A 12,127-nucleotide genomic window follows, 5' to 3' on the forward strand; every position below is an offset into this window, starting at 1 on the left:
TGGCACAAAGTGGACACTTCCATAGATCTTAATAATTTTGCAAGATTGTAGCTAACTGGAGTCAAAGGCCAAATCCTGCTCTACTATGCCCCCTTCTGGTCGCCTCGATATAAGTGGAGAAATGGACTACATTTCCCGGCATGCTTTATAGAGACTTCCGGCGACACTAGAAGGAAGTTGGCAAGCTCGTTTGAGGAGCCGCACTCCTGGCAAAGGCGACTGATTGCAGACAAGTTGGCGTTTTCCTGCTGAAGTGCAGTCATGTTTCTCCAGTATTACCTGAACGAACAGGGAGATCGCGTCTATACGTTAAAGGTAAGGGGAGGAAACAGCGGTAAAGCGGGAGGACGAGAAATTTAGGTGGGAGGAGCTGTGGAACCGGTCTCGGCTTCCCGGTGCTTGGAGCCACGTCGGTGCTGAAACGTGGTAGATTTGGGCAGTGCACGGCTTCTCGTTCTGACCATCGCCTCTCCTCTCTTCATGTTTCCCATTTTCCCGTTGCCCCCTTGATATCACACCAGTCATATATCGAGATCATTTTCTCTTTTCCTTGAGCAGAAATTTGACCCGATGGGACAACAGACTTGCTCTGCCCATCCTGCTCGCTTTTCCCCTGACGACAAATACTCAAGACACCGAATCACCATCAAGAAACGCTTCAAGGTGCTCATGACCCAGCAACCGCGTCCTGTTCTCTGAGAGTTCGTTAATTTCCTGTGCTGCCCGCCCGCAGGCTGATTATCAGTAACCAAATGCATCAATCCGTGAGCAGGGACGCCTTCCCGCACTGTTTGGAATCCTATCTCACCACGTGACTGAGTCTATCGTAATGGGCATCTCCCGTAAAAGGAACAATCTTAACTTTTGTTTTTCATGCTTTGAATTAATGCCAGGTTATTAAAGATAGAATGACTTGAAAGTTCATTTTGTGTGTGGTTGGAGGAAAAGATGGGGGGGAGGGTCGTACCGTTGGCAGCACAGGGCCACTTGAGAAACATCTTAAGTAGTAGTGCCTCGCCATGAAAGGCTGAGAAAGACTCCTACAAGGGTCAGCATTCACTGAAAACATACTCTAGTCCCTGAAGTCAATTGTGGCCTCTTTAATATTCTCAATTCCTCAAAGGCCAAAAGACTGAATTGTGAAGTTAGGGAACTGGTATCGTTTCCCCTTTGTTCTGTAAGGAGTAAAGGCACTCATGGTGTTTAGTCCCCTGTTTTTCTCATTTTTATGGATGTGAAGGTGAAGGTCCTTTTTTTGTTTTTTTTTTTGGTTTTTCGAGACAGGGTTTCTCTGTAGCTTTAGAGGTTGTCCTGGAACTAGCTCTTGTAGACCAGGCTGGCCTCGAACTCACAGAGATTCACCTACCTCTGCCTTCCGTGTGCTGGGATTAAAGGCGTGCGCCACCACCGCCCGGCTAAGGTGAAGCTCCTTAATAATTATACAGGGTTTGTTCAGCTGTTATAAGTAGGCATGCCATTGACCAAGCTTACTGTCACTTTTTTTCTCTCTCGTTAACTTGCATATAATACTCCTACATTTTATATTCTCTTTGGCAGCCAAAAGCTATGTGTAATAATGCCCCCACAGATCTTAATTTTGAAGAGTTATGAGAGCTTCAAGAACAGATTTTTGTTGTTTTTCGATCTAGTGTTGTGTGTGTATGGAATAGAGTTTTAGGACTTCTGCCACTGCCATGGAAACAGCATAAGTGATTGATTGATTGATTGATTGATTGAGACTAGAGTTTTTTTGTGTAGCTCTGGCTGTCCTGGAATTCTGGTCTGTAGACCAGGTTGCCCTCTGCCTCCCCTGTGCTGGGAGTAAAGGTGTGTGCCACCCCCGCCCAGCTCATAGCTAGCCTTGAACGCAGAGAGATCTGCTTCCTTCTGTCTCTCAAGTGCTGGGATTAAAGTTATGTGTCACTATACCCAGCAACCTAAGTGATTTTATTGTTTTGTTTTGGCTTTTTATTTTCTTTATTTATTTTTTTGGTTTTTCGAGACAGGGTTTGTAAAGGAGACTGTAGTACAGGAGACTGTAGTTTTAGAGCCTGTCCTGGAACTAGCTCTTTTTTTTAAAAAAGATTTATTTTTATTTATTATATATACAGTGTTCTGTCTGCTTGTATCCCTGCAGGCCAGAAGAGGGCACAAGATCTCATTATAGATGGTTGTGAACCACCATGTGGTTTCTGGGAATTGAACTCAGAACCTGTGGAAGAGCAGCCAGTGCTCTTAAGCTCTGAGCCATCTCTCTAGCCCTAGACCAGATCCACCTGCCTCTGCCTCCCAAGTGCTGGGATTAAAGGCGTGTACCACCATCGCTGGGCTGATTTTTGTTTTTTCAAGACTGCGTTTCTCTGTGTAGCTTTGGCCGTCCTGGAACTCGCTCTGTAGACTAGGCTGACCCGAATCCACCTGCTTCTGCCTCCTTAGTACTGAGATCAAAGACTTAATACCACCGCAATTGGCTAACCCAAGTGGGTTTTGTTTTGTTTTTGTTTTTCGAGACAGGGTTTCTCTGTGAAGTTTTGGAGCCTGTCCTGGAACTTGCTCTGTAGATCAGGCTAGTCCTGAACTCACAGATCCGCCTGCCTCTGTCCCAGAATGCTGGGATTAAAGGCGTGTGCCACTACCACCCCACCTGGCTTATGATTTTTAATTATATTATTTTGTATTAGAATGATGGTGAAGTAAAATATTATATTCAAGCATTCGAGAAATGCTAATTGGCCTCTTCTTTTCCTTGTTAAGTTAACCAGCTATCAGTCTCTCATTCCTGGATTGTGACATTGGATCTGAATGGATTTATGCTTATTGCCACGAATTTTTTTAAAGAAGTATTTATGACTGATGGGGTAAAAGATTGTCAGCAATCTCAACTAGAAATTAACCCTAAAACAGTGAAAGTTATATGACGTACATGTCCTCATGTGACAGTCATGTCCTGATTGTCAGTAGGGTTAATAATGACAGTTGTGTTGGACTGGAGGCTCTCTCGACAGGAGCCAATCCACGTGTTTTGCCTGCATGTATATATGTGTGCCACATTTGTTTCAGGTGCCCACCGAGACAGAGAGGGCATTGGATCCCCTGAAACTGGAGTTAGAGATGGTTGTCAGTGGCCATGTGGGTGCTGAGAACAGAACCTGGGTCCTCTGCTGAGCAATCTCTCCAGCCCCAGTGCCAGTTTTTAAACATTAGGGATACTATTCTGCATTCTTGCTGAGTAGTCATATAGGTAGAAAAAGTTCAGGATTGCTCTTGACTGTTGGTGTTGAAAGAAAAAAAAAGTCATTTGATGTATCTACCTTAACAGAAGACAGGTGCTTTCAGGTAAGTAGTAGGTCTGCTAAAACCAAAAAAAAAAAAAAATATATATATATATATAATATATAAACATACACGTATATACATATATATGTATATTTGTGTGTGTGTGTATTTAAAGAAAAAACTATATAAATATATATATTATATATAAATATAATATATATTTATATTGTCATTGAACCTGGGTCCTCAGCAAGAGCATCAAGTGCTCTAAACTGCCAAGCCATCTAGAGCCAAAAGTTATCTAAATTTGCTGTTTAGATTTAAAAATATATACATATGTATTTTAAATCTATATTGGGTATATGGGTATTTTACCCATAATATGGGTATTATGTGTCTATGCATATGTGTGTTGGTACCCACCAAAGTCAGAAGAGGGTGTCAGATTCCCTGGGACTAGAGTTAGACAGTGATAGGCTTTATGTGGCTGCTGGGATAGAACTCAGGTCCTCTGGAAGAACCCCTGTCTCCAGCCCCCACCACTACATTTTGAGTTCTGGGATAACAGGTGTGTATTACCACTTCTGGCTTATGGTGGGGATTGAACCCAGAGTTTGTATGCTAGGCGAGGACTCTATTAATCCTGTGCCCAACCCTGGAAGTTTTTTCTCTCCTTCCTTTCTTCCTTCCTGTTTTTGTTCTTCACATAGCACTGGCTGCCCTGGATTGCAGTTTGTAGACCAGGCTGGCCTTGAACTCAGACAAATCTGCCTGCCTCTGCCTTCTGAGCCTGCCCCACCACGCCCAGCTCCACTAAGTCAGTGAAATCTGGTAGGAGGTGTCTTCCTTTTTTTTTTTTTTCCAGTATTGGATACAAGTCTGTCCTTAGGGGTGGGAAAGTTAGCATCTTTAGTATTCTATGCCACCTGCTGTGCAGACCATAATAAAAGACTAACCTGGAAGAGAGAAGGAAACTCGTGAATCTAGCAGGGACTGAAAAGATCCCCTGATATTAACATCCGAGACATACATTTAGGGAGCTCGAGTATCAGTGTTTGCAGGAAGAAAGAAGAGCTGCAAGAGTAGTGCATATATAAGGAGATGCAAAAAAGACTGCATATGACAGCAAAAATGCCAGCATGCCTTTTTAAGGCCTGTGAAGTTTGAACTGCAAGCCTGCCTTAGAAAGTAGCTCCCCAGGGGGCTGGCGATGGCTCCAGGGCTTCTGACGTACTCACACAAACCTACCTGCTGGTAAAACAATGAGCATAAATTTAAAAAGAAAGTAGATCCCTGAGGAGATGGATGTCTTTTCTTCAAAAACCACTGTAAGTTTGAATCAAAAGCCATGGGCTATATAAAGAATCCCCAGTTGGGCATGCTGGCTCAGGCTTGTCGTACTAGCATAGAGGTTTGAGGATCCCTGTGAGTTCCACACAAGCTTGGGCTGTACAGCTGATCAGGAAACAGGTTGTATGTAACATTAGGTAGAGTGGTTTTCTAATATTCACAAAGACATACAGAAGATCAGGTTTGGTGATAATTCCAGCACTTGGGAGGTGCTATATAGAGAGTCTGAGAACAGCCTACATGGAGCCAGTGCTACATGAAACCTGGTCTCACATTGTCTCCAAAGATAAAAAGAGCTTTGGTAAACAAAGGTGCATCATGCCACGCCTGTAGATCTGGGTTCAGTCCCTGGACCCATATGTAGAAGAACTCACGTACGTATGAGTGTGTGTCCCCAAAAATGTACGTTTTTTTTTTTTTAAAAAAAATAGAAGTTTTTAACCCTACCTCCATCCCCCACTGATGAAGATAGAATTCTAGGACTTTGGATATGCCAATTTTTGTCATAAAGCTAATACAGTTTTATATTTTAATGGGACTTTCATTTTATTTGCAGGCTTTTGGTTTGGTTTGGTTTTTCAAGACAGTTTCTCTGTGGAGCCGTGGAGCCTGCCCTGGAACTTGTTCTGTAGACCAGGCTGGCCTCAGACTCACAGAGGAGATCTTCCTGCCTCTGACTCCCAAATGCTTTGATTAAAGAGTGCTTTGATTAAAGGCGTGTGACTCCACCACCTGGCTAGACCGGGAATTGTTATTTGATCAAGGAGGATTTCTAGACCCAAGAATTAAGACGGTTCTGATCCATGACTTTATTTTTTTTTTTAATATAAAATCTCTTCTATGTGTCTAAGTACACCACTTCTTTGTCTTGTCTTCAGAAGTCAGATTCCCTGGAACTGGAGCTACAGGCAGTTATGAGCCACATCATTTGAGAGCTGGGACCCGAACTAGCTAAATGCTCCTAACTGCTGAGTGGTCTCTCTTACCCCTGATCATTATTAAACATGCCGATTTAATTATTCGTACCAAAGAGGAACCAAGGACCCGGGCAAGGCTCTAGCTAGTTTCTGCATATTGATTAAAAAAAAATAACCTCGATGCACTAAAGACTAAACACTAGTTGACAGTAAAGTAGGTCAGACACTAGAAATGGAGTAAAACAGATAACTCAATGTCTTCTCCATGTCTATATAGTTCTCTTTCACGGAAGTTCAAGCCTGGCTTGTGATTTTTCAAAGGGACAGGAGCAAGAAGCGGGAAAGTAGCCTACACTGAAGATGAAGATACAGGTGTTTCAGAAAAGATATCTGAAATTTTAAACTGAGGGTCCCATCTAAGTCGTAGTGGGGGATTTGGGTGCCAGAAAGTTAAGGTTTCCAGAGATATTCTAATTAAAGATGACCTTTGCGGTCCCGGGATAAATGGGTACTGAGTGCCTCTGAGCGGCATCCAGATTCCGTGCAGCATAAGTGAAAAAAGCATCCCAACACACACGTTCAGGCCCCGGGGCGGACTGCAGTTCCCGTCGTGCTCCACGTGCGAGCCGCCGGCCCGCGCAGGCGCGGTGCACGCTGCCTCGGCTCTGCAGACTCCGGGTGGGGCTGCTGGTGCCCGCGGGACGGCGCCGCCCTCCTGCTGCTCCCCAGACACCTCCGGACGGTTAACCTCGAATGAGGAACGAGCGGGGCGGGAAGGGGAGGGCTGCGGCGGCGCGGGCACAGCCCGCCGCGCCCGGGGCTGGGGGCGGCGAGGTCACGTAACGGCCTCGGGCGTCTGCCGGGGAGGGGGCCTCCTGCGCGCCGCGGCTCCGAAACAGTTAGCGGCTAGTAAACAACAGCTGCGCGCGCACCCGCATCAGCTGGCGCGGGATCCCGCACCTGCGACCGACCTCCTCCTTCCTAGCCGGGACCAGCCTGCGTGGCCGTCTTCTCGGCTGAGCCCCAAGGAAAACCGGCGAGAGGCCACCCGCATCAGCCCCGGGGAAAACGCGTCCTGTCACACGCCGCGCAAACGCGGCAAGTGGTCGTGGGCTCGAGGGACTCGCGACGACCTGCCACGACCCGGAGCTGCCGTAGGAGCTGCTCTGATCCGCTAGCCGCCACCTCCAGCATCTCTGCCAGGACGAGATCTCTGGGAGACAGAAATCCACTCTGCCCCGGCATCCTCTCCTTGCTCTTCTCTTTCTCTCCATCCTGTAGTGTGGGGGGTATTTTTCCCGTTATGCATGTGCATCTCTCCCACCAGACCCAAGTGGATTGTCGACCTCAGAAACATCGAGTGGCTCAACACACACCTCCTCCCAGCCAGACCTGTGGGGTATTCACCTGATACACAACAGGTGGCCAGTGCACATCTTTTTGTAATCTGATCCACGCTGTCTATAGTCTCCTGATAAGGGTGGGCCTGCACGCTCCTTCCTCAGCTAGAACCGTGGGATACTCAGCAGATAAAGGACTAACTACCTCATCAGGACCCGGGGGTCGAGCAGAGGGAGGCCGAAACCAGCTGCTGTGAAATCATGGCGTGGAGCCCTCAGCCCTGGACCAGGGGAGATAGCTAGGATCCTGAAGGAACCAAGTTACAGAAGATTAGCATCGTTTTGTTCTCATTTTGTTTTCCAAAAATTATTTTTCAGTTACGGGTTGTGCACTTTATAAAACAGTTGGCTTGAATTCTAAGTGGAAGGATTCTTAATTGGGTTTTTGTGGGATGTAAATCAAGGTAATTGAGTTCTTTTTTTCCTTTCAAGTTTTCTATTTTTGCAATCAAAAGTAGCTAGTGTAGGAGGAAGAGTTTTTGTGAGCTTTTCCTTTTTTCTTTGTCAAAAAGGGGGAAAATGCATCCTCCAGAAGCCACCGCCAAGATATCTTCAGTTCGGTTCATGGTGACACCAACAAAGATTGATGACATTCCAGGTTTGTCAGACACCAGCCCGGACCTCAGCTCGCGATCTAGTTCCCGAGTAAGATTTAGCTCCCGAGAAAGTGTGCCAGAAACAAGCCGTAGTGAGCCTATGAGTGAACTGTCTGGCGCCACTACTTCTCTGGCAACTGTGGCCCTAGATCCTTCCAGTGACCGGATTTCTAACCCCCAGGATGTTACTGAGGGTAAGTAAGAACCCGGACGACAGGGTGTTTGACCCCTGGGTTGTTCATGCAGGATAACTACTTGCTCCGTTTCATAATAATCACCATGCATTAAGGCCCTCTTTTCTGTGATGCTTAGGAGCCTGGGAAAAATAGTGACCTAGCATGTCACGGCTGTAGTCATTGGCATTTAGGGAAGTATCTGACAAGAAGGCGAGGAAAGGCATATTTTGATTTCCTCATTTTTATCTTCCCATAATTACAGTGACTAGTTTTGGTTAAAGACAAATAACAAAGAATTAAATCGCTTACAACACAGAGAATCCTAAACTGTACCATTTAATGGGCTGAATATGTGCTTTCTAGACAGCTTTGGGACTTTGACTCTGTCAGACGGCATTTAAGTCAGGTTGCAAGGCATAACTGCTTATGTCTTAGTGGCTTCTTCCAGACACTTAGCTGTGCGCCATATTTTTAAATTTGTGTTTTTACAGAGTGTTTAAAGTAGCCAAGTTCCCTCCAGGAGATGCTATTCCGTTGAGTGGAACTTGCAAAGAGGCTTCTAGTGCCTGATTTTCACATCGCTTCACTGCTGAGCCTTAGACAAACTCTTCTGTATTTTTCTGGGCTGTGGTAGTCAGGACGTAAAGGAACCACTTCTGCTCATTTTGACTGCTTCCCAGAGTTGATCTTGAACTTCCCAGGCTGGCTTCTGGTCGAAGTTTTCACTGGGTTTAGTGGGAAGGGGTGATGCGAAGGAGGTGAGGTACCCTTTCCAGACTCAAGAACAAAGTTGGAAAATTGCCTTAGTCTTATGCCACATCCTGACCAGTGTAATTTTTCTAGTTAAAAAAAATGCCTTAAGAATTCTAAAGACTCTTAAAAATTCTGTCCTACCCTCGTTGAAAACATGGCCTTGGCCACTGACTTGTGAAAACGAGAGTGACTAGCCATTTCCGGCCTCAGGAAGTACTGCTCCTCCTGACCTTAAGTGTTCCGGAAGCCAGAACAGTTTTAGTTCCTCAGTTTTGTTTTTAAAGTCTTGAGACAAGATATCCTTGGTAAAGCTTATAGTTCTAGCACTTGTTAGGCCTTCACTAGTCCTTTTTTCTTTCATGGCAGTTATTTGTGTTAATTCCTGATTTGCTTTCCACTGCTTGCTGACCCTTACACTATGTTAAAGTTAAAAGTCGGAATAAAAGACAATAATTTCCTCCTATGCCAAATTTTTTGTTTGTTTGCTTATTTTTTATTTTTGTGACAGGATCTCAGGTAACTCAGCCTGGCCTTAAACTTTCCATGTGGTCAAGGATGGGCCTGAACCCCTGATCTCCGGCCTCCACCTCCAATGTGCTGAGATTAAAGGCCTTCTCAACCACACCCATGTGTGAGGGTGTGTGTGATGCTGGGGATGGAACTCAGGGCCTCTCGTGCACTCTCTCAGCTGAGCTGCATCCCCAACTTGTACCAAATACTTCCAAATTATAGTTTTAGTCTTAATGCATCACACTATATTTAAATTGTTTAAAATGCCAGCTCAAAACTGCAGTCTGGATAAGTCCCTTCCAGGAATTCTGATACCTTTTCTGAGTCAGTCCTGCATCCTAGTCAATGAAATCAGGCCTTGCATCCTTACATCCCTACTCTAGACCATGACTACAGTACCTCCATCACTTTATCTTTCCCAATCAGACTGGAAAGTTCTTGAGGACAGTTTCTGCACCTAGTGTAATGTGTGATACTCAATAATGAGTTGAATCTCCAGACGTAGCCATAGGAGCTAAAAAGATAAGGTGATAAAAGGAGATGAAAGACAGCTTTTGACCCAGGGAAGTGTCTTCTGATGTGTAGTGGAACTAGCTAGAGCTTTGGTTCTCAACCTGTCATGACCCCTGGAGGATGTCAAAAGACCTTTTACAGGAGTTGCCTAAGACTTTCAGAAAACACAGATATTTACAATTCAAACAGTAACAAAATTACAGTTATGAAATAGCAGTAAAAATAATTTTATGATTGGGGGGGTCACCAGACATGAGGACCTGTTAATTAAAGAATCTAGGCATTAGGAAATTTGAGAACCACTGATCTAGAGAATTGTTTTAAATGTTTCTGCCCTAGTCCCATTCCTATAGATTGTTTTATGTCAATATTAAAAAAAAAATAACTGGAGCTGGAGAGACGGCTCAGCAGTTAAAAGCACTGGCTTCTCTTCCAGAAGTCCCACGTTCAGTTCCCAGCACCCACATGGCAGCTCACAACTGTCTGTAACCCCAGTTCCAGGAAATCTGATAGTTTCACATCAATGCACATAAAATGAAGTTAAATCAATTAAAAAACAAAACAAAACAGCCGGTTCATCAGCTGGTTCAGTTATGAAGCCAGTGCTGACCATAGCTCAAAGGGGAAGAATGACTAATACCACACACGTGGAAAACACTTTCATATCTGAGTTGGCATTTGAAAGGTCAACCAAAGGGCACCAAGTCACATCTAGGTTTCTCTTAATTGTTAAAGAATAGTACAGAATATTAATCTGTACTTGGAATCACTACATTGCATACGGAGTGCAGTGGCTGGGTATATCCCTACCCATTTGCTCTCCCAGTTCTGTGCTGTGTATGAATAGGTCTCCTCCAATCCTTAGTGTGAGGGCTAAAGCAGAGTAGGAAACTTGGAAGGTGGTGTGTTTTGCTTTTCATAGGGCTGTGGTTTTAAAATGCCCAGCACTTTTTTGTTTGTTTTTCCGACAAAGTTTCACTAAGTAACGCTAGCTGACCTAAAACTGGCTGTGTAGACCATGCTAGCCTTGAACTCACAGAGTAGTCTGCCTTTGCCTCCTGAGTGCTGGTATTAAAAGGTGTGCCACCATTCCTAGCTTCACAAAGCACTTGAAGAAAATACTTTTCAAATAAACATTGTCTGTGCTCCCTACCAAAGCCAAAACAAATGAATTTCATTGTATGTGCTCTTCTTAGACGTCCTGTTAATGCTTACCAACTAACTACCTCCCATATTTTACTTTGACTCCTTTTGTGACATTATGTAAGGAAGTAAAATGGATAGTTTATGAAAATATTGATTTGGTAACCTTTTAGCTTGCTTGATAGCGTTCTCTGATAAAAAGACATTTTGTTATCATATATCCAAAACATTTACGTGGGATTATGTATATATATATATATGTATGTGTAAATGTGGGCATGGGCATGAAGAGGTCAAAGGTCACATTGTCTTCCTCTACCCTTTTTAAAACGGTCTCTTCCTGTACCTGGAGCTTGCCTATTCAGCCAGGCCGACTGACTGGCCAGCAAGCCCCAAGAATCATCCTGTTTCTGTTTCTGCAGAATTGATATCATAGACACATGATGATGCTGTACCCAGCTTTTTTGTGAGCATTGGGGGATCTAAGCTCCAGTGTTTGTTTGTGCTGGGCGAGCACTTTGTGACTGATCCATCTCCCTGGCCTTCCCAACAACTGTTTTCCTCCTTCTCTTCCTACCCTATATTAATGGTAACTTTATAGCATTCTGCCTCCTCCTTGCTTATGGAATACTTCTTAGGTACCTTTGTCCCTAAAACTCATAGAATTCTCAGGACAGCTCACAGAAGTGCGATGTGCGGACTGTAATCAGTGAGTCAACTAAAGAAGCAGATTTGCTACATCTTATTTTAAAACTTGATAATATGCTAATACTACCCTCACCACAAGAGCAATTAGCCATATCCAGAATATGGGAAATTTTATTTAATAACTAGATTCTTCAGAACATAAATGGCAGAGTAGAAGAAGAGTGATAAAGAGGGAAGGTTTTTATAGATTAAAAAGAGCTGTGTCAATCAGATGCAGTGTATAGGTTTGGGTTGACTCGGACTGACCAGAGCAACAATAAAAAGACACTTTTGAGATAATGGGGACTGAGAATGATAGTGTGTGTCTGTAGTCCCAGTACTCAGTACAGTGAGGTAGAAGGATCAGGTGGCCTACAAATAGGCCTCTAGCCCGGACAACACACTCAGACACTGCCTCAAAAACAAAAGTCACAATCATTGAGGGAAGTTGAATGCATGATATTAAAAATATTAAGGAATTACGAATTTTCTTAGATGTGCTTATGTTGTGGTCATGTGAAGGTCTCAGATAAAGAAAACCTGTTGGAGTATTTACAGGTAAGATGAAATGCTCTAGCTTTCTCCCTCTGGCTCCTCACCCCAACACACACACACACACACACACACACACACACACACACACCAAAAAAAGAAAAAAAAAGCTTGAAAAATGTTTATAATTTATTGTTGTCAAACTACCTGAAGAACCATTTTCTATTTTGTCAGCTTTTATCCTATAAATGAACACTATACAAGGATGAGTTGTGCACTCAGAGGCAGAGGCAGGAAGATCACAAGTTCAAGAT

At 44.1% G+C, this 12,127-nt stretch overlaps 2 protein-coding genes across 3 annotated transcripts in view; both read left to right on the forward strand.

The window, feature by feature from the left end:
• Positions 1 to 165: 165 nt before the first annotated feature.
• On the forward strand, positions 166 to 924 carry Nop10 (NOP10 ribonucleoprotein). The gene is made up of 2 exons (XM_041679137.1): positions 166 to 315; positions 559 to 924. Exons 1-2 carry the CDS (start codon positions 262 to 264, stop codon positions 697 to 699), a joined length of 195 nt encoding a protein of 64 aa, XP_041535071.1. The 5' UTR covers positions 166 to 261; the 3' UTR covers positions 700 to 924.
• Positions 925 to 6,202: 5,278 nt separating this feature from the next.
• The window catches only part of Slc12a6 (solute carrier family 12 member 6), a 94,122-nt gene continuing 88,197 nt past the window's right edge, over positions 6,203 to 12,127 (forward strand). Inside the window, exons 1-2 of one of the 2 annotated variants that reach the window (XM_041679205.1) lie at positions 6,203 to 7,347; positions 7,456 to 7,733. In XM_041679205.1, the coding sequence (XP_041535139.1) occupies positions 7,463 to 7,733 (271 nt within the window). In that variant the 5' untranslated portion in view covers positions 6,203 to 7,347; positions 7,456 to 7,462. Of the gene's footprint in view, positions 7,734 to 12,127 lie in introns of both variants that reach the window. The other variant, XM_041679206.1, reaches the window with a different exon arrangement.

Source organism: Microtus oregoni, unplaced genomic scaffold, assembly GCF_018167655.1.
Source record: "Microtus oregoni isolate MIOR12 unplaced genomic scaffold, Mior012 000031F_ref0000149, whole genome shotgun sequence".
Lineage (NCBI taxonomy): Eukaryota > Metazoa > Chordata > Mammalia > Rodentia > Cricetidae > Microtus > Microtus oregoni.

What these genes read in the sequence shown, in the direction of transcription:
- Nop10 (XM_041679137.1), top strand. Translation starts at nt 262, where the DNA reads ATGTTTCTCCAGTATTACCTGAACGAACAGGGAGATCGCGTCTATACG. An exon ending in ATCGCGTCTATACGTTAAAG is followed by an intron (nt 316 to 558) that starts GTAAGGGGAGGA and finishes TTCCTTGAGCAG; the next exon opens with AAATTTGACCCGATGGGACA.